This window comes from Corvus kubaryi, unplaced genomic scaffold (genome assembly GCF_017639235.1).
Source record: "Corvus kubaryi isolate FWS band 111438036 unplaced genomic scaffold, C.kubaryi_AGA036_p1.0 65463, whole genome shotgun sequence".
Classification (NCBI taxonomy): domain Eukaryota; kingdom Metazoa; phylum Chordata; class Aves; order Passeriformes; family Corvidae; genus Corvus; species Corvus kubaryi.
Genome location: NW_024582021.1, coordinates 30,797 through 52,207, shown reverse-complemented (window position 1 = coordinate 52,207; position 21,411 = coordinate 30,797). Strand labels below are relative to the sequence as shown.

Here is a 21,411-nt window from a genome sequence, read left to right as displayed (position 1 = left end):
TGTATTTCGTACAATTGGCTCAGTGTGAAGGAGGGAGAGCAAACATCACATCGCTACCCAACCAGGTGGCCTTTGGCTTGGGAATGTCCTCACCTAACCTAAAAAGGAAGGTACAGCAAAAGATCTGAGTAAGAGAAAGACTGAGAAGATAAAAAGCTTCAAAAGCAAGAGAATACATTTATCTTGTTTTCCCCTCATTTTTATTGTATTCCCAAATTCCAGGAACATACATGTCCTGCACCCCCCTTCCCACTTAATCCTAGCTCCATACTCATCCCTACTGGAAAAAATGTTTTCTACAGCCACAGTGCTCCATATCCAGGTAAAAACTAATCACTTTTGTCAGGTGAGATTTCAGTGCTGGCTTAAAGCCTATGCGAAACTATGGCCTCATTAATCAGCAAATTTTATCTAATTACCAGAAGCCACAAGGGATGATCCCGCTGCTGTAACATTTCACAGCTCCCCCTCCCAAACTTGATGGGTTGTGTTGTCCCCTTCTATCAGGCTTCTGACCCAAATACCAGCACTTACGAACAAATTCCCATCCCCCTTGAGACCCGGTTTGTATCTGCAATGGGCCCCAGCTCATAAATTACTGCTGTTATGCAGGGTGAGTTCGCAATAGAAACTTCTGATTTGGCAGCCCTGGCCTTACGTGCACCTCCCTCCACCTGGGGGCAGGAGGCAGAGGGAAGTGTAGGACCAGGATGGGAAGATGCAAACAAATCCAGGCCCCTCTTGCAATGTTGTTCTCTGATTCTCACTATAGGCAACACAGCGTCAGCTGAGGAGATGTCTTTGTTTCCCACTAGGAAAATCTGTTCCATTCAGGATTTCAGAAAATAGAACCATTTCATTCCAGCTAAACTTGATAGCTTGGTTTGTGTTCCTGTGACAAGCCATTAATCTATCTCACATACACAAGGATCCATATAGGAGAGGAAAAACCTTGCTTCTGGATTACTTGGGAGACAACACAGGGCTTTTACTGGCCCTTATCACCCACCCAGCAGAGGAGGGCTGACAATGGCACATTTTCTTCTAGAACAATCTACTGCAGCCAATTCCCCCCAGCCAAGAAAACAACTGAACTATTCTGAAAGGTTAGAGATTAGACTACTTATTTAAAAGAGCTGAAGAATAGATTTTAGTCTTCCCGTTATCTGTTTCCATGAGAAAATCTCCATGCTTGCCCCAGAGTTCTCCTTTTGTGTCTAGTCTAGACTATCATAATAGATGTGACAATTGTTTTTATTACATAACTTTGGAAACAGACTCCGAGAACTTGGTTATTAGAAAAATTCTGCTTTGAATAAGATAGGACAATGTGTGGCTTTTTAAAAGCAAACCATGAATGTCTCTATTGTTGGTTTGCTTTCAAGCTTGATTTCTCACTCTAGAAAAAACCAAAAGCCATTAGATATATTTTAGATTGCGCCAAACAGTAATATCCATAGGAAGATTTCCTTTTCCTACACTTCTTCCCGTGCATAAGGACATAGCAGAATTCTTCATGCAGGGAAAAATAGGATTTGACCTTAAATTGCTGTCCCAAATGATAGTAAAGTGATAATCCCAAACCAACACTAGATGCAACTCATGGTCACCAGTCCACCACGTTATCTATTAAATCATCAAGGCTGGACATCCTGCCAGTCACAGCTAAAAACTCTGAAGTACTTGTGTCATCCTTTGCCATTATTTGCTCCTCCAGGCTGGATACATTTCATACTTCTGAGGAGTGAGGTGTAATAAACCTCTGTAAAGCAGAGATTCATGGCCATGATACTCCCCTCTTTACTGAAGAAGTGCCCTCACTGTGCCTCTCAGCTGGACAGCAGGCACAGGCAGGCTTACAAGACATTTTGTATTAAAAATAAGGCGCTTTAGATGTGGTTTCTGCTAAGTACCTTTATATTAAACTATTTTTGGTGCTATTTTGACTTCCTCCACAGCTCAACCTTCCAGATTACTTCTCTGTCCTGCTTTACACTTGGAAGGGATTGAAAAACTTGTTAGTGATGTTAAATGGAACAGAGATTCCTGCTAATGGATTATTGATCATACAAGAGTGATCTTTAGAGTATCACAAGCAGAATGCCTTTCTCCCCTCTGTATAAAAATCTAGTACTAAAAATACTAGCATTACATGCTGATTATTTTCATGAGGGAAAGCATTAAGCACAAAACATCTCTGCTGTAAGAGGAGGTGGCTTCTCTATTTTTAGCTACAGATTTTATAGGGTATTTCATCAAACTCAGAGAACCCCTTTACCAAAAAAAAAAAAAAAAAAAAAAATCAGTATAAAAGTTCTCCATTACTTGGCCATAGCCACAAGCTTGTTTGGCTGAAACTCATCACAAAGTATTTTGCTAACTCCCCACAATATCAGTTTTAAACAGAGCAAGAATGAAGGACTTGGCAGATGAAAAGTGCAATTTTATTTCATGTCCATTGTCCTAGAAACTTTTTCCACCTTTGTGAGTTGTATCTGACAGGCATCTTGAAACTAACCCAAAATCCTTTTCCATCTACAATCCAGGATATATTAATTTGGGTTTAAGGCTAATTTGCTGTTAGGTGACACTTGACTAAATCATACCATATTTCTTGCCTTCAGCTGGAGTCAAATGGCAATAGTTTAGTTTTACTTTATAAAAAGTCAGTTTTCAGAAATAGTTTGGGCAACAGTCTGGTAAAAAAAAAAATCATATGTAAATATAAATCTTCATCTAAGATCCTGCCAGGGGAAAAATCATCAAACTGGAGACCCTATCAATAAAACTCCCCTGTTTTCAACTAAGTTTGCAATGAGGTTAGAGTGGTTAAAGGCACCCCAGGTTTGCATCTGTACAGCGCTGTCACACTGTGCTAATCCAGCCTTTCACTCTGGCCCAGACAGCTCCCTGGAACTCACAGCACAACACATGCTTCTAATTACCCATTTTCTTTGTGCAGGCAGCTCTCAAGACCTGCATTTCCCAAATCGTTGAGGTCTAATTCCCCAGCAAGAAAACACGTCCAGCATCTTTTCTGCAGTCCTAGAAGGCAAGAGGGAATGACAAAAGGCCTGTCCATCCACACAGACAAATTGATCACCTATACCAGCATCTTTCACATTTTGGGAAGTAACTGGAGGTATTTTGACCTAATCCTTCACTACAGGGGGAAGTGAAGCTGGCTTTTGCCATGGAAGGTGTCACTGATATCCCCCTCGGAAGCGTAGTGACCTCTGTCACATGAGGAATGTGTGGCAGCTTCTTTGGCAGCCCTGTCATTTTCAGTCTGTGATGCCAATTTCTCATTCTACCCTGGCTACAAAATTGCATATTGCTACCTGAACACAGAGCTTGCAGGGATGCTCCCTTAAAATAAAATTCTCCCAGGGATGCTCACAGGGGACAAAGGATTCTAAGGATAGAAATACTTTTTTTTTTTTAAGTTCTAATTTTCCCTTCACAGTGGAAAAGACCAGCCACAAAGGAACGTGATCAAAGACTAAGTTTAGCCACAGGTATGACAGAAGAGAGCAGCATTTTAAAAATACAGCTTGCCAAAGGGTGAACAATAATTTATGGACTGAAATAGAGAAATGAGTGAAAAGACACAAAAAGCTCAAACAAAAAACCCCCATACCTAAAATCAAGGAGTTTACTGTGAAAATATGAGAAAAATAATAACCAAGAAGCCTAATGAATTGGATGATGATTGTGTACATATTACATACATTCAAAAAGCTACAAGCTCATCTTCAAACCCTTGGGAAGGATGTGAGATCTTTTCCTTCCTGTTATTTGCCCAAAACTGAAAGCTGCAGCTTCCTCCAAATTGTTTCTTAGTATCACCTCTCCAAGAAAGACCTAAATAGTGATTTAGTTTCTACTCCTTCCATCCTTCTACCTCTTTCTTTTTCCAAAGAAAAAGGTGTTGCTGATTTCCAAAATGAGCAAGCTAAAGGAGCTTGTTTTGGAATGATAGCCCTATGTTCATCACTTGGGGAATACATTTTAATCTCAAGGCTATTCACTATAGAAGGGAAAGGATAGCCAAGTTGTACGTGCAACAACATGGAAGGTAAAGGCAATGCAATAAAAACACCTGGAAATGCTGAGGGACAGTTTGGAACTTAGGCTCAGTTATAAAGCTGAGACTGGACTGAGATAAATCAGTTATAAAACAGTCTCACTTGGAGCTATAACCTGTATTTTATCCTGATGTGTTTACAAATTCGGCAGCCACTAAAGCCACCAATTATCATGGAAGTGACATCTACCACACTCACATTAATACCCTGGATTCATATCCTGTGATCCACAATTCCAGGTACAGAAGGATGCAAGAGACTGGCTGTTACTCCAGAAGGGGCATTACTGTTACCCCTGGATATAAAGTAGAGTTTTCTCAGGTTAAATCAGAATAATGACTGAAAGTTATCACATGCCCACTAAATCATAGAGAGGACAGGGCTTCACCAATCTTGTAAATATTAAGAACGTACTGAAGACAAAACATTGATCTTTGGTGGATCTATTCCTCAATTGCCATCTGGAGTTATTTTACTTGTTAGAGAGAAAAGATTGTTGCCTCAAAAGCTAAAAGATCGAGTAATGCTCCAAATAAAGACATTACCACAATGAAGTTAGCAGTTCCGTTTCAAATACAAAGTGGACCTAAGTAACAGACAATTGCCCAGAGACAATTCTTAGATTTAACACCGTGTAAAGTTTATTGGGGAGAATCAATAGTCTCTGCCAATGGCATTTAGAGCACTGACACTACGGAATATTTTATCTCACATTCCTCAACCTTTACAGTTTGATTGCTGTTTTGGAACACAAATCCTACTACCTACCTTTCCTTAAAAAAGCCCTTAAGGTCCTTTAAAAGTTTGTTAGACCAAAAAAATAAAGCGAAGTTATTACATCCAAAGCAGGTAAGTAAAAAACAAACAAACCAACAAAATAGCAAAACCAACAAACAAAACCCCCAACACTTTCAGAACCGGTGAATGTTTCAGAGATGACCAGATCTGGTTTAACAGAAGGGTGACAGCTTGGGGTTTGCCTCCTTGCAAGGTTTTATTAACATGGCTTTACGGTAGTGCCTGCGTCAGCAGAACAGCTCAGCAAACTTCACACCATCTTTCTGACAGTCACAGCATCACAGAAGATGGTTCACAGCTGCAGATTCGAGAATTGTTCCTAAAGCTGAGCCTGACAGAATTTGTGCTGAGTTTATTACAGTTAAACAGTTCTTGAAGAACAGCTGACTTCTCTTAAGTTAGGAGTATTACTTTATAGGTATACAATGCAAAAGCAGTATTGATAGCTCACTGTGCTCACTTGTTTACATGCAGAGTCCCATGTTAAAGAGTTTTCTCAGTAAAAATTTTGTAAACTCACTTATTTGAACTTTACTAGAGGAAGGGGGAAATTTCTTACCTTTGTCTTCTGACCTCATCTCAGCATCAGCACAATTCACATGAATGTGGAAAGCAAGATTTGGCTAACAGAAGAATTCAGTTATCAGTGAGACACCAAAAAGATGACATCTTTAAAAGACTGCAGATGGAGAATTTGTTCCTTGCAATATACAGTGTTTTCTCCCAGTGGTTTTTTTCACTTCCTTCTTAGAATCTGTTTTTTATGGATTGGTACATAATGTGAAAAGTTACTCTACAGTCTGAAGTTTAATGCCTAATCCTTATTGAGAGCTATTTTAATTATCTCAAAATATTCATAAACTGTGTTTACAGTTCATCACTTTAGGAAGTTTATTGATGAATAGACCCCTATCCAGTTTTTCCTCAGATATTTCATTTCCTAACATTTCCTACCATGTTCTACACATTTCAAACCTTTACTCTCTCAAGTGTTAATTACCAATCATCTCTGAAATTGTGCCCATCTATTTACAACACACTGATAATGAGATACCCGGCTTTAGTTAAAATATTCTTTGAGTGCTCTAAAATTACTTTAGGCCACTGCCCTGCTGCTGTTCCAAGAAATGCTCACAGATACTCCCTAATTATGTTGTCCTTTCCATTGCCTTGTCACCAGCAAAGGAATAACTAATTTGCTCTCCACTTTCTCCCTGAGCTCTATTTTTCAAGTTTTCCCTTGGACAGAACTTCTCATTTTTTCCTTCCCAAGGACACATCAGTTTTTATTTCTCCTCTCCACTCAGTTACATTCAATTTCCTGTTTCCAAGATTTTTAGATTGTTGTATTATTTATTCCTACTTGTGTTTGTAACACCTGACTTAAGATCATCTGCAAACGTTGTTATTATTCTTCTTACATCCAGCCTCCTTGCAATCATTGATCTGGGACATTCATCAAAACAGACCAGTTGCTTTCTTCCACATAAGAATAAAAGCAAATAAATGCAAAATTTGTTTGGCCAAAGGCACAGTAAAAGTGGAATCAAACAAAAGTAATTAAAGAAAAAAAGAAGTACATTAGAAGCTCTCCCAAAGAAAATAAATCAATTAAGAATGGCAGCAGATGCTCAATGAGAAGAGGGATGCTCAGGCAGGATTAGTTCTGCCATTTCTAGAATGACATGAAGCAAGAGTGGAAGGACAGAACAAATTCTCTGCATTCCTTTCATTAGCCAAACATATTTCCTGGTCCTATCATGTCAATAATCCCAGAACTAAGTGGGACAGCTGCAGGAGAAAGTGGAAACTACAAGGCATCTTTCTCTGCTTTAAGAAGAAATCTTTGGCAATGGACACAGCATGGTAAAGTGAAAACTCTGCAGTCAGGACACACCCCCCACAAAGGCACGGATGGGGAAAGGGCCTTTCCTGAAAGATGAGGTGGAGGCTGGAGCTGTTTACAATGACATTCATGACATTAACAGATTGTTTTAGTTGTGTGTTGCCCAGACATCCTTGAAAATTTACAGCTGGCAATTTCCTCTGAATGCCTCATTCCTTTCACTTCAGCCTCACTCAACACCTGCCTTCTCTTTGCCTTTTTTCCCCAGCCCTATTTTTCTCCCTTCCCTGGTCTTTCCATTTACAAGTCCTACTTCACCAGTCAAGAAATTATGACACCAACTTGATATTTTTCTCTTATTTGTATGCCTCCTCCTGCTATCAGAAGCCCAGCTTTCCTGGGTGCACAATCCCTAATGCTGGCACACCACCCAAGAAAATCATACTGGTTCTGAAAAACCAAATCGACCACAGCTAAAGGAGATGATCTGCTAAAGTAAATTTACAGGAAGGGTGTCCAAAAACAAACAAAAAAAGCTTTAAAGAGTAAAAATTCCTGCATAAAAGGTAAGAGGAAGAGCTCTCTAACTTCAGGGTGAAAGCTAGCAAGCACTGCTTGCCCATCCATATAACCTTTATTTTGTGGCACTCTCAGACCTTGGTGGCCCACCCCATCACCCCTGAAGAGCATGTGCAGGGATTAGACAAGCATTCAAAATGTATAAACTCCCACAAATTGTAGGGCCCTTGTGAAGAACAAACAGACAACAAAAGCTTAGTCATTTAATTCTGCCCATAGAGTTCCCACTCCCCACTTTAGTTTGTGCTGCTGGGTCTTCCCTCAGCCATTTTTTTTCCCCAGGATGAAGAAGCCCAGTTCCCCCAGTCCCTTCTCCACCTTGGAGATGGGCTCTGTTGGACTTGTACAGGGTTTTCCATCTCTTTCTTGTAGTGATGGACAAAAACCCAGCCATGGTGTGCCAGATGCAGCTGCTGAGAGACCAGCAGAGAGAAAGAATCACTTCACTTGATGTCCTGGTTATGTTCCTTTTGATCCAGCCTAGCGTGCAGTTAGCTTTTATTACTACCAGGCCACACTGCTGACCTGAAACCCAAGCAAATTTTTCTATTGATTCCAACAAGGCTGAAATACCAGACTGAACATCTAATAAAGGAGCCAACAGACAGGGAACAGTGGCAACAAAACAGCAAGCACAAGCTTACAACAACTCCTGATAGCATGTGTGGGAGAAAAGTTGCAATCAGATACACCCATCCTGCTAAAGCAGCTGCTTTTTACTGACTGCCCTGAGTTTCTGAACCAACTTTCACCTGGCTCCTTACAGAAGGGAGATGGGAAGTGATCAGTTTTCCCAGACCACAGCTTGCAGGAAGACAAGGGAGGCTATTTCTAAAAAAAATTAATGTGTTATTTGAGATAACAGAGGCAGTGATAGTGATGAGGCAGGAACTCTCCCCTACTCAGGCACAGGATTTAGTAAACAAACTGGCAGAGCCAACCCCTGCTGTGTTTGTTGCTCCTGCAATTTATTAAAACCACATTGCAATCTGGGGCATTACCAACACCTGATGTAATTGTGAGGCTGTATCTACTCCCAAAATAGTTAACATTCATTTAACAAACTGATTTAAGGATTAAAACATTTGTCTCTTACACACACAAAAAGAAAATAGAAGCAAGTCTTCACCACAAGCAGAAGGAGTTAAAAGCATCTGACTTTCTGGTCTCTTACATCAGTTTGTTTTGAACACCAGAGCTAGCTAGAACATCAACACACACCTAGGAACTGTTTATTCTATGTGCTAGAGTTACAGCCCTGCTCTTAACCCACCAACAGCTTGCTATGCCTGACCACTCTACTGGAATCACTTTCAAATTCAATCCCAGCAGCTCCAGTGCTATCTTCAATTACAGTCACTCTGCAAAAGCCAACCCAAGAGAGCAAGACAAACAAGCTGAATTAAACAAAGCACTGTTACCACCCTGACACAGATGTTAACAGGATGCAGTTCCTTTTAGGCATGATAAAAAATAAAAGACACCATTCACATTCCAGCTCTTCAAGTCTTAAATGCAGCAGAATTTTTCCCAAGAAACTTAACTGAGGAATTAAGTGCAGTAATACATCACATTAAGCCAGTATTACATCACCCAGGATCTGAGTTGGCACTACATGGTCTTGCATCCTCTGAGATTCTGCCCAAAACACAAATGTGTATTTGAACACATTTCCCCAGTTGTCCCAGAAAGAAAGTAAAGAAACCACATAGATCACTCCCACAAAATGAAGACTGAGGAACTGGAATCTCCACAGCACTTCTACAACTGGTCAGGCAATCAGAACAGTGTAAATACGTGTAATTGTATTTATTTATTCAAGTAGGTTATGGTTTTCATTGTACTGGCAATCTTTTGGCGTTGACAGATGCCTTAACTTTAAACTGTTGCATTACACAGAAGGTATGGATCAAAAAAATCATGTGGAAAAAATACAGGTTTTGAGCCCCATCCAGCAGCCAGATGGCTGAGCACACATTATCTGTAAAGTTAGAAAGCCAACAAAGGCTTCAAAAACATAGCTAAGCGTCCTTCTTACGACTTACTAGCAACAGCACAGTACCTGCCTGCTAGACACAAACTTCACAGCAGTGGTAATTTAGCCATGACCTCCACTACTCTGGAGTAGCCCACACACCACACTATTTTTTTTTTCCTTTTAAAACTGTGCAAAAGTGCTTAAGCATCCCTCCCACACTCCCAGCCACAGCACAGGTGAACCACCTCAACAAAGCTATAGAGAAAGTTTCCTTTGGAAACCACCCAGAGGGCATTCCACAAATCAAAAGTATCCCTTCTATAACAAGTTTCACTGACCAGTGTAACGCCATCCCAAAAACAAAGTAACTGCTTCAATTTAAGTGATGAGAAAGAAAGTTTGTTCCTGGAAGGCTATTGAAGTACTTCATAATAGTAGCCTCCTCATAGAAGTGAGTCATAAGTTGCCTTTTTCAAATAAGGACGTAAGACTCTGAAGAAATGCATATGTAGGTACAGAGTACATCCACTGATAGGAGCTTTTCCACATCAAAGTTGGCAAGCACGTTCTCTGCTCCTTCAGGCAGTGATGAGATATGCAACCATAGCCTGCTGAGTTTGCGTCGCCACTGAAAAGCCCTGTTCCCGTCTGGCCATCTAATACACCTCACACAGCTCGAGACTTAGATAAATCTAAAGCCAGCCTTGCCTGAAGCGCACTTTGGAGGGCAGCTGCAAGCTGGACACCTCATGGACAGAGGCATCGTAGGGGGGACACACCTCACTTGCGATCTGCACGGGCTTTGGTGGAGAGCACAGGGCTGCCAGGGTAAGGGACGGCTAGCACCCACCCAGGGCTGGCCCCTCCTACTCACAGGGCCCACTCTACGGCGAGATATTCTACTCCATTCCCTCCCAGAGACAGAGACCGGGTGGGGTAATGCTCGCCATTGCCATAGAGCCCCCTCACACAGGGTGCCCCCATCTCCCCGCTGCACTCCCCCAGAAACAGCGCCTCAGCACGAACGGGATGGTGCCCGAACCCCTTCCCCTGACGGACCAGAGACCCGAACCCTTTTCCTCAAATCCCTTCCCTTCACGGGCCAATTCCACTAACATCCTCCCCTCACGGGCCAGGCCCCTGGATCTATCCCTTCACCTCATTGAGCAGAGCCCCGCGAACCCCTTCACTCAAACCCCTTTAGCTCGCTAAGGAAAGCCCCCCGACTCCCTTCACTTCACTGCGGAGAGGCCCCCAACCCCTTTCAACTCACTGAGAAGAGCCCCCCCGGCCGCCCTCTCCTCACACGGACCAGCCCCCCGAGCCCCGTCCCCTCACGCACCGCCCGCCTCGCTCCCGCCATTGCCCCTCAGGCACGCGCCCGGGGGCGCCCAACGGCCGCACCTTTCCCGCCCCCTCCCGCCGCAGCCCCGAAAGCCGCGCTCAGGCGCGCGCGTCACGCCGCCACCGTCGCCGGCCAATGAGAGCGCGACGAGGCCTGCGCCCGCGCTTTGCGAACTCGGGGGCGGGGCCGCTTTGAGTGACAGCTCGTCTCGGCCTATCGAAAAGCGGCGGCCCCCCCCTCAGCGCGCAAAGCGCTGCTGAAGAGGGGGCGGGTCCCCTCTGCTCACCCCCCCCCGCCGCCGCTCGCTCCCCCCGCCCATCCGAGGCGCTCAGCGGATTGACAGCCCGTTCAGCCAATCAACGTGGCGGCCGCCTTCGCGGCGGCACGCCTCGGGGCCAATGGGAGCGGCGGATGGGCGGGGCCCCCGAGGTTTCCAAACGCTCCGCGGCGCCATGGGCTGAAAACTAAACCGAGATGGAATCTCCCAGTCTGAACCGGTTTGAGCCGGTTCCGAGCCTGTGGCATTAGGAGGGGGGAGACGCGCCGCGCTCAGTCCCCGCCGCCGCTGCCGCGTGTGTGACCTGCTCGTAGGGGACCCGCAGCTGAGGGGGCGAAGTTTAGTGCGAGCCGCGGGGGGGGGCGGCGGGAATGGGGGCGAACTGAGCGCCGGGCGGGGAGGGCGGCAGCCGCAGGGGCAGCGAGAGCCGGCGGGGCCGGGCCTGGGCGGCGCGGGAGGCGCAGCCGGGTAGATCCCCCCGCACTAGCGAGGCCGGAGCGCCGCGCCGGCCGCTTTCCCGGGCTGAGGGGAAGGCGCGGAGCCGAGAGCGGAGCCCCTGGGGCCGCTTCGGGCGCCTGGTGCAGCCAGGCCGGGCACGCTGCGAGGGGAGGAGTGGCGCCACTAACCCCGACCCACCACCGAGGAGGGAGCGCTCGCCTTCCCCCCCACCTCCTGCCGTGGTGGTTTTTTCCCTCCTTCTGTGGTGGTTTTTTTTTCCCTCCTTCCGTTTTTGGTTTTTTTTTTTTTCCTTTTGGGAGGGGGTTATTTTTGGTGGTCTTTTTTTATTTTCTTTTTTTTTTTTTTCTCGTGGCGTGTGGTGGTTAGAAACTTGGCTTGCCCGCCCCTACTTTCTGAAGGAAGAGGCTGTGAGAAACCCGTAGGTAAGCGAGGGTTGCGGGGGGGTCGCGATGGGCACCGGGAAGGGGGGCAGAGGGGGGGATTTTGGGGGGCAGAAGGGGGGGATGTGTCCGTGCAGGGGGGCACAGAGCCTGGCCTGTGCTAGGAGAGATGTGATGGACCCCGTGGAGAAGCCCTGAGGGGCGGGGGTGCACTTGGATGGGGTTTGGGGTACGAGCATCCCCGGCCTGGCCGAGCGCAGCCACGGATGCTGCGGGGGATGCTCTTCGTTAGGAGGGGGCCGGGCAGGCTGGGATCGGGTGCGGGCAAACCCGGCGACATAATCTGTAAATTATTAGGAGTGGAAGTTTCCAGAAATATTTTTTTGTGTGTGTGTGTGTCTGTGCAGCAGTATTGAAACGTCCGCCTGGATCACGTGGGGAGCCCTGTATAGAGCGCAGGGCTGGAGCCCAGGGGAGGAGGAGGAGGAGGAGGAGGGAGGGGCTGCGGGGCCGCCGCGCTCCGCAGGGCCCCGGCCCGCCCGACCCACCGCCCGGGCCCGTTCCCCGCCGGGAACCGGGGCCCTGCCGGCCCCAGCCGGGAGCCGGAGCGGCTGCCCGGAAGCCAGGGCGCTGCCCGCCCGCCGGGGCGCTGCGGCAGGAGCTGGGGAAGGGCCGCCGTGCTGGGTGGGTGTGAGTTATTTCCAACCGAAAATGAACGCTCCGAGGTGTCGGGCAGATGTTACTTAATCCGTCTCGTCCTTCTCCTTCACGTGTGTGTGAAGGAGCGAGGGGAAGGGGCGGTTTCGTTGCCATTGCTGGTTTGTGGACTGTGATGCGAACGCGTTTGTCGTGCGCTGCGTTTCAGAGCCACTCACCCCTCCTGGGTGGGATTTACAAGTGATGCAGCTAATTCCTTGGAAGAGGGAGGCAATTCATTTGCATTGCGTGCTTAGAAATGGGGCACAGTGACTCTCCCAGGGTGGGTTTGTTTTTTTTTAGTTGCTGCCCCCAATGAGCTTTAAATATCTGGGTTGAAGGTGCTGTAGGATTCATTGTGAATGCTCAACATTTCTTACTATTAAATGCCTGCTGTTCTTCGTGTGTGCTACATGCCAAAATGAATCGGGTCTACCACAACAAGCTAACTGTTGTGTTAAAGGTCCAGGGTCATCGAGAGTTGGGATAACTGTGTAAACAGTGCTGTAAATGCAGTTCTTTTGACCTTCGGTAGATGTCATATTCTTGCTATGTTGTAGTTCAGAATTTTTGGGGGGGTTTTTTTGATTTTTTTTTTTTTTAACTTTTTGTCTTTTGTCTCTGTTTGCCCATTTATTAAAGGACTGATCAGTGGTGGTTCTTGAAGCTGAGGCTTAAACATGTTCTGGAGTTCAGGCATGATGGGGGAGGGAAAGTGTAGGAGTACCGTAAATCAGAGATTATGAGCTTCATGTGGGTACAGTGTTAGGAGTGGGAGATCGAGTTGGTTGCAGGTGGTGGTGGCCACAAAGCCGCCATTTCTGTGTTTCGGCTGGCGAAGTAGGTAGGTCATTTTGAAGATAATGCTGGGAGTGGTGAAGGGCCCCATTCAAAACATTTCCTTTCGGCTTCCATGTGGTGAATAACTTCTCTTGGTCACGCTGCTTCTTCTTGGCGCTCTCAGGGCGGCCTGAAAACCACCGAAAGAGGCTCAGGTCTGAGATGAATGGCCCTACCTGAGGAGCGACTGGTTCACGACATTTATTGTAGTTTGAAAATTGCTTTCCTGGCTCACGGCTCAGCCATGGAGGCCAGATGTGGACAAAAAGGGGCGTGCCTGGGAGCACGAGTGGTTGAGGGGAGCATTGACTGCTCTGAGCCTCTTCATGGGTGCAGTTTCCTTCTGGTGGTGCTGCTCACTGCCTCTCATCTGCCTGGTGACGTTTTCAGCCTCCTCCTGAGTCAAAAGAATGAAATGAAGAATGAAGTCAGCCTTTCCTGCTGTTGTGTTTCTTGCTTCCAAACTTAACATTGCAATTTTGAAAACATTAGGAGTCGAAGGAGGGAAGAATAGGCAGGGATTGTTAATTTTAATATATTTTGCTCTCTACTTGATATTTATTTTCTCCTGGTTTTGCAGGTACATGTTGTGAAAAGACTTAATAGGATGTTGAGATGAAGCCCTTAAAATGGTTGTGTTAGTGTAATAATATTGAGTTTTCTACTTGAAAATCCAATTAAAATATTCGGGTTTTAAGCTATTTTTATATATTGAAGTAAAAGAAATTACTGGACACTACTTGCAAATACACATTTCTGAACAAAAGGTTTTCCTTGTCTGAATGCTACTGCAAGACTTCCACTTAATTAGTAATTACTAGGGTTGAGGCACAGGTTTGTCTTGCTCCTGACTTTTGAGCATGACTTAAACACATAAAGCATAAAACAAATTCTTACTTATACATGGAGTTTAGTAAGAGCAAATCTGACTTTATGGGGTGTGTTTCTGGAAGAGTTTCAGGTTGTATCTTTCTGAGTATGCAGATGACTCTGGTGTAACTTTTTGATTGATCTTGCACTTGCCCAGGCTTCTGGCTGTTTGTTCAGTGAGCAGTTTTATGTGAAATTTTTAGGTTTACAGGGTTTGAAAAGGAGGGTGAGTGGCACAGAGGTGCTGTAGATGGCAGGGTGGGAATATGTGTCAGAGTTGCCATTGACTGTGAGAAGAGGGCAGTAAACTTGATTAGGTGTTTCACACGTGGGGGAAGATGGTGTGGAAAAAGTAGAGTTTAACTTTACCATCAAAAATTCTGTGGCTTGTGGCTTGCTTTCCTGCTTTTCATGAATGTCTTTATCTTGCACCAGTCTCTGGCTGGTAAAGAATCTTACGTGCACACCCCACCTGACTCCCTTTGCATAATATCAAGGCTGCTCTATCTAGGACAAAGAGTTAATGCATGTGTTCCTGGGTTTAGGGGACCTGAAACCTCCAGTAGAATTCCGTTTCAGTTTGAAGTGATCTCACGTGGAACACAGAGTAACCTGCTGATTTAACAGTCCCTTTGCTTCAAGTTCTCAAAGTGCCTTCAGTCAGCTTAGTTTCAGTGGTAATTTTTTACTTGGATGTGGTTAACTTGTAAGGTGGTTTTCTTTTTTCTCCCCAACTATTTGAAAAATGCCCTCTGGCTAATTTCTTGCTCTGTGTGTAGATCACATTTCACCTCCATACCCAAGTGTTTAAAAGCTTTTGGAACTGAATCTTCTGAATGTGCATGTTGGCCTTGGGAACTCGATACTCGGCTGACATTGCCAGTATGGGTTTTGGTTGTAGTGACACAAGGCTTTTCCACCAGCAGAAGTGTTTAGGGATGGTGGGGGTTGATACCTGCTTTTGAATAAGCTCTAGGGTGCTGGTAACACAGCCTGTTCTCTAGTCAGACTGCTATTATGTGTGCTACCTGTTGAAGACCCTGTGAGTTGAGCTGGGGTATTAATGTGTGAATTTTTCAGGAGGGAATAAGAGAAGTTTGTCCTGGTATGTGCCCCACAATCAAAGCAGTGTTGTATTCAGTGTTATCTACTACTGCTAACATAAGCATCTTGTTTCAGTAAGACAAATGAGCTAAGTTGAAGCACTTGCTTTGCAGCTGCATCTGATAATAATTTCTTATTAATTGATCAGTTTTTAAAAATTTATTTTGCAGTAATCTATGCCAGCAATTATGACAATGTTAGCAGACCATGCAGCTCGTCAGCTGCTGGATTTTAACCAGAAACTGGATATCAATCTCTTGGACAATGTGGTGAACTGCTTGTACCATGGAGAAGGTGCACAGGTAAGGTGGATTTGGAACCTACATTTATTGACCATGTTTAATCTTACAGCAAATCAGCTGAGCAAATTCAATTCACTTCAATAACAATTAGTAGTATTAGTGAATTTACTGAGCTGGTGACTGGAATATCACTGGCAGTCACGTGAAATGTGAATTCACATTGAAATGACACTTGGAGAAATGTTTGTTTGGCCTGTGTTCATTCCTAGCTTGCCTTCTGCTGTTGAGAATTATTAGCAAATATGATTTGGTAAGGACACCATGCAGCTCACCTTTTCTGACTTAGTTCTTCAGGAAGGTCTGAGCTAGCTGTTACTTGCTATCATGGACAGGATTGTGAAGCCACAAATGTAATGTTCGCTTCAGTGAAGAATTGTATTTAAAAGAAAAATCTTAGTGATGTTATTGCTGTGTTTGTATTTATAAAGGAGCATGTCATGCATATTTAATAGAAGAGTTTGTTCCTTTCTTGTGTCTGGTCTTTTTTATTTCCTGTTACAGTTTGCACAGGTTCTTCTTGCACTCTTTGGACTTAGTGCAGATTGCGAAGTTTTAAGTTGAAATGGAGGCACTGTGCATTTGTGTGTTTGCTTATATTGCCTTGAAAGTGAATCTTGTATTGCTTTTATCTATTTCTTGAACTTCTTTGGAAACAAGACTTAAATGTTGAGAGCAAGTTTTGCTACAAAGAGTGTTGGCATAGTTCCTCTTCCGGCAGATTTTAATTGTTCAGGCTCAACAAATTGGGAGTTTCAGTGTTAGGCATCTCTTACTAAGATAGTCTTGCACAACAATAAGTGAATTAAATGGGACAAAGTAGCTGATGCTTTTCTATTCTTTCCAGCTGTTAGAATAAACAATGATATGTACTTGCTTTGTGTATCTTTTTGGGGGGGGGGGGGAAAAAAAGCTTTTGTAAAGCTTACTAATGTGAATTCCAGTAGGTTTTGAAATACCTTGTTGTTTTCTGAAATATTTGCATTTTGAGTGTTCTAAATTCAAGTAGTTACTTGCTGTAGTTTTCTAAGTGCTTGAATGACAGAAAACTCCTTGCAGCTTTTTGCCCTAAAAGTGTGGACATCTGTAGCATTCGTTTTGTGATCTGCTTTACTGCCCTGCAAAATAGGTGATGCTTGTAATATTGTTTGGTTTGAAGAGAGTGGAAAAAATTGGGAAAAGTTTATAAGGAAAATAAAGGATTAACACTAAATACAGTGATCAAATTGCCATTGTTCTGGCATTGTGAGAAGTTGCTTCACTTGAAACAGCTGGGAAAAGTCTCCAGTATCTAGAAAATCAATGCAGTAAGAAGCAAAAATTCAGGAGGTGGTGTTTTACTGGCAAAAGTGAGTTATGATAGAAACTTGTTTTAAATACATGTATCACCTCAGTGAAGCTTCAGTCAGCTGTTTGGGTGCACTTCCAAAATGGAGACATTTCAGGGAGTCTGAGCTTTTCCCTCTTCAAGGGGGTTCAAAGGTTCCTGCAGGAAAAAATGGTTCTCAGTGGAGTCTGACAGCTCAAGCCCTGTACTAAAGGGTGACAGGAATAATAGGAGTTGAGGAAATTAAATATTAAAATTGGGAGATTACCAGTGGTTTTCCTGGAATAGGTCAGGGTAATGTCAGGGTAAAACAGGTTTAGAATGCAACCTGAATGGCCTGTGCTGAACTTGCTTTCAGATTCACCTGCCTCCTCCTTCTGCTTAGTTCTTATCTCTGCTTGCAAAACTTATCTGTTCTATATTAGGCAAGAAATAAGCTATTTTCTGTCCTGGAGATTTAAATTTTTTTCTCTTAGCTTTTTTGGGTATACTTCTCTGAAAAGAAAGAATGTCCCCACCCCAGTGCAACACATGACTAAGGGAGATTTCATGCAGCTCACAGATATTTACCTGGACTCATTCCAGCCTCTTAATTCCATTGATCTGTTAGATCTTCACATGTCCAGAAAGATTATTTGCAAGTTTTTTTTTTGGTACCAACAGTACCATGAGACTTTGTTCTTGATTAACCATTATTACTAAATTTATACTTACATTAAATTTATTATTAGTTTATGAAACTACAGTGTTTGATGTCCAGAAAAGGGGTTAATGGGTATGAGAGCAAACCTCTCAGCGCTGGGAGAAGGATATGGAGTGTCTGTTTTGTTGGTGTTGAAATTCGATCCTGGGATATGTCACCAGTATGGAAGCAAACAGGAGGCCAATATACAAACACACTTTCAGATTGAACCTGGAAGTAATACAGCTATTTCTTCCCTTTTAAAACTAAAGTGTATTAAAAGTGCTGGTTTTCTGTTTGTTTGGTTTTTTTCTTTTTGAATTCTGATGTCATACTGTAACAATATGGCTGCACTGGTTGTGGACTTAAGCAGAACATTTGTATGGTACTTCTCCATGTCAAATCTGCAGGGACCTACTTGCTGGTCCAGTTGCTCTGCTGTACTCAATTCTATCAAGTAGGGGTGCAAGTAGTGTTGTACAGATAGTTTAGACATACTTGCTCTTTCCTGTTGGAACCTCCAATTTTATTTTGTAAATCACATGCCAATTTTGTCTGTTTCTTGCATTTTATGTATATAGATTTGGGGTCTTGATTGGGTTTCTAAGTTAACTGAAAATACGTGTTTTCTTACACCAGTTGATGGTGTAAGTATGGCTCAGGTATGTACTTGGATGAGACTAGAAGTCTGCATGGCTGTAGTAAGTTCTAACTTTTGAAGTTAATCCTAAAGTAAAGCTTTAATTGCTTTGCAGCTCTGTTGAGTTGGCTCTGCAGTGCAGTGAGAGAATGAGCTAAGTTCTGTTAGTTGTGTTTTAAGATGTCCACCTCGTTGGGAAGGCAGTGCCTGATGCTTGTAGGGGATACAATTTGCAACAAGATTTGTCAGTACGCTGCACTTTTGGAAATGGCTGACATCAGTTCTGCTCCCTAAAGATTATTGACTTGAGGACATCTAGGATTTTGAAAAGGATGGCTAAAATGAGTTCAACTATTTCAGTGTGTAATTGCTTCAGATGAGGTTTTCAAGAAACCACAGTATGTAGGACAGTAATTGATAATGTCAGTCCGAAGGAAGAGCAAACCATTAGCATGACCAACTCCCTCCCTCCCACCAGTAGGTTTTTATTATGGTTTTGTAGGTTGTTAGGTACACCAAGGATCCCTCAGAAGGAGGGATTGGAGACCTCTAATGCTCTGCTCTGTGGTTCTTCAGAATAAAATCAACAGTTCCTACATCAGCACCTTTGCAGCACAATGCAGTGCTCCTTAAAGCTGGCAACTTCATATGAGTGTTTCTACTGGAACTAGAAAGTTTGGGTACCCTAGAATTAAGTTTTATCTGGATGACTTTGTGGAAGGGGAGAAAACTTCATTCCCTAGTAGGTTTTCCCCATAATGTGTGCTGTTCTTGCATGTTCACTGCTGGTCTGGATGAATCATTCAGGATGGAAGAGTGGAAGTGAGTTATTACTGTCCTGCATCGATGGGCTTTTGGAGTTTGGTTGTTACTAAGCTTCAGCTGTCACAGAAGGAGGCTTAAGGGACTTGTTGCTGCGGTTGAGTTCTGCCTAACGCTTAGATAAGTAGTTTAAATGCAGTGTTACATATTGATATCTTCACTGACAGTATATAACTTCTTAAATGATCTAATGCTAACAATTTTTCAAATCAAATTTTCTTTTAGCAAAGAATGGCACAAGAAGTGTTGACTCACTTAAAAGAACATCCTGATGCATGGACAAGAGTTGATACTATTTTGGAGTTCTCTCAGAACATGAATACCAAAGTAAGCAAATTAACTTTTATTTATTTGGGTTTCCTCTTTCTTCCATTCATAAACTTTGAGGAAGGTGTCTCATTTTTAGCCATAGACTTTCTTGATTCAAAACACTTTTTTTTTAATTGTCTTGTTCTCAAAGTCGGCTTTAAACAAGAGCTGTAAATGAAAAAATATTCAGACTTCCTTTTACATTGCCAAGAGTTTCTCCCTCCCCTTTTTTTTTTGAGGATGAGCTAAATTGGATACACAGAGTTTTTTTTCAAGGCACTTACAAGCATTATGCCAGTTCCCAAGATTGGTATTGTGTCTGTATAAATCTGAGTAATGAAAAGTCTCCTAGAGCCACGTTTTGTCCTTGGATAAGTGCTTGGCTATTTGTGATCATAATGAAAGCCATGTGCATGTATCTGAGGAGAAAATTTGTGCCTAGGTGTGTTAAAAACAAAATAAACCTTATTAGGCCAAGGTTTTGAGAAATCAGTAAAGGTTAAGCACCCCAAAGTTTGTAGCACATCAATTCTTTGCTTCTGTGCAGAACACATTTGCTTTGTACTGCTGTTGGAAATCCATCCATCATGGTAGAGGCTAAAATGGGCAGCATTCAGGGCTTTTTCTGCAATTTGAAATGCTTTACCTGAGACTTGTGAAGTTTGAGCCAAAAAGATGATCAAAATGTGTTTTCACTGTCTTCAGTTTGATGATTATTATCTCAAATAACTGACATGCATGTTTTTCTGCTGGATACACGCTGTGTTCAAACAGAAAAAATTGTGTTTGGATGGGTTCTGAAATCATGTGGTATTCATGAAGCAGTTCATTTTTTTTTTTCATTGCTCTCTGAAGTTGAGGGGAAAACAGTTTAAAGAACTTCCTCAAAGTAACACCTTTAAGCACCTTTAAGTAACAGTGTTTGCCTGTTTGCTTGCCTGGTAAACTTTGCTTTTTATACTGACAGACATTACTAATGTTTAAGTTGATTTATCAACAGTATTTTTAAAAACTCAAATTTGTCTTGTGAAAAATGAGATGATTAGAGGAACAGAAAGAAAGCAACAGGTAAAGAATTCTTCAATTTACATAAATTGCGAATGATTTGGTGCTAAATTTATGCACTATGACATTTGGCTTTTATGCAATCATATTTTTTCTTTAATTAAAGCTGTTAACACTACCTGATATTAATCATAATGTTCCATTATGTTGATTGCTTGTAATAGGAAGAAAAGGGGTGTCTTCCTGTGCAACTGACACAGCTAGGCTTTGACGGCAGGCCTCCACAAGGTCTACCCTTTTGATTCCCTTTAACTGAATTCTGTTCATCAATTGTTTTTTGTTTCTTGGGAGGTGGGAGGGAAAGGGATTCGGTGCATAAAATAAGTAATAAGGGTGCCATAGAAATTTCTACCATAGGGATCATTTCATGCCTTTTTTTTTTTTTTTTTTTTTTTTTTTTTGAGTCTTTGCTGTTGCCTGTCCCTCATCTTCATAACTGGGCAGTGAATTAGAGATAGACAATTAGCAACAAGCAAACCAGGAGCAAATGAGTTTTTGAGAGGCTTCTGTTTTACACGAAGTTAAAAAGTGTTCACATGTACTGTTGCAGCAGTTGATTAAAAGGCAGAACTTTGTATTGCTATCAGTGACTTTTTTGGGAGTGGTGTTTGTCATTATCAGAGAAATGAGAGTAACTAGACCTGTTGAATCAAATGAAACAAAGTAAAAACCCCAGAAGGCCCCTTGCGGGTTGGTGAGGCTGATGGAGCCCTTTCAGTGTGGTGTGGCAAGGAGGATGTGCAGGTGAGGGTTGTACTGCTGCTGCTTTTCAGTGTCACATGTGAGTGTTAGGGGAAAGGAATATTTTCAGGACAGAGGAAGAAGTGAACAAGACACTGCAGAGGGCAGAACTGAAGTCACTTATGTACAAAAGAGTGAGTAGAAACCTTTACAGCATGAACAGCTTAAGGTCCACGAACCCAAATGAGATGTTTGAGCAGGTAATGAGGGATAGGTGTGTCAGATTGCTAGAGGTGTCTGTCCTTTTCTTTGACTCGAGGAAATTC

The 21,411-nt window shown here is 43.2% G+C and overlaps 1 protein-coding gene across 1 annotated transcript in view; it reads left to right on the top strand.

The window, feature by feature from the left end:
* Positions 1-11,072: 11,072 nt before the first annotated feature.
* LOC121673497 (exportin-1) overlaps positions 11,073-21,411 on the top strand; it is a 34,956-nt gene continuing 24,617 nt past the window's right edge. The window contains exons 1-4 of the mRNA XM_042046830.1: positions 11,073-11,206; positions 11,737-11,792; positions 15,431-15,562; positions 19,256-19,357. Coding sequence (XP_041902764.1) covers positions 15,437-15,562; positions 19,256-19,357 — 228 coding nt within the window. The 5' untranslated portion in view covers positions 11,073-11,206; positions 11,737-11,792; positions 15,431-15,436. The remainder of the gene's footprint in view (positions 11,207-11,736; positions 11,793-15,430; positions 15,563-19,255; positions 19,358-21,411) is intronic.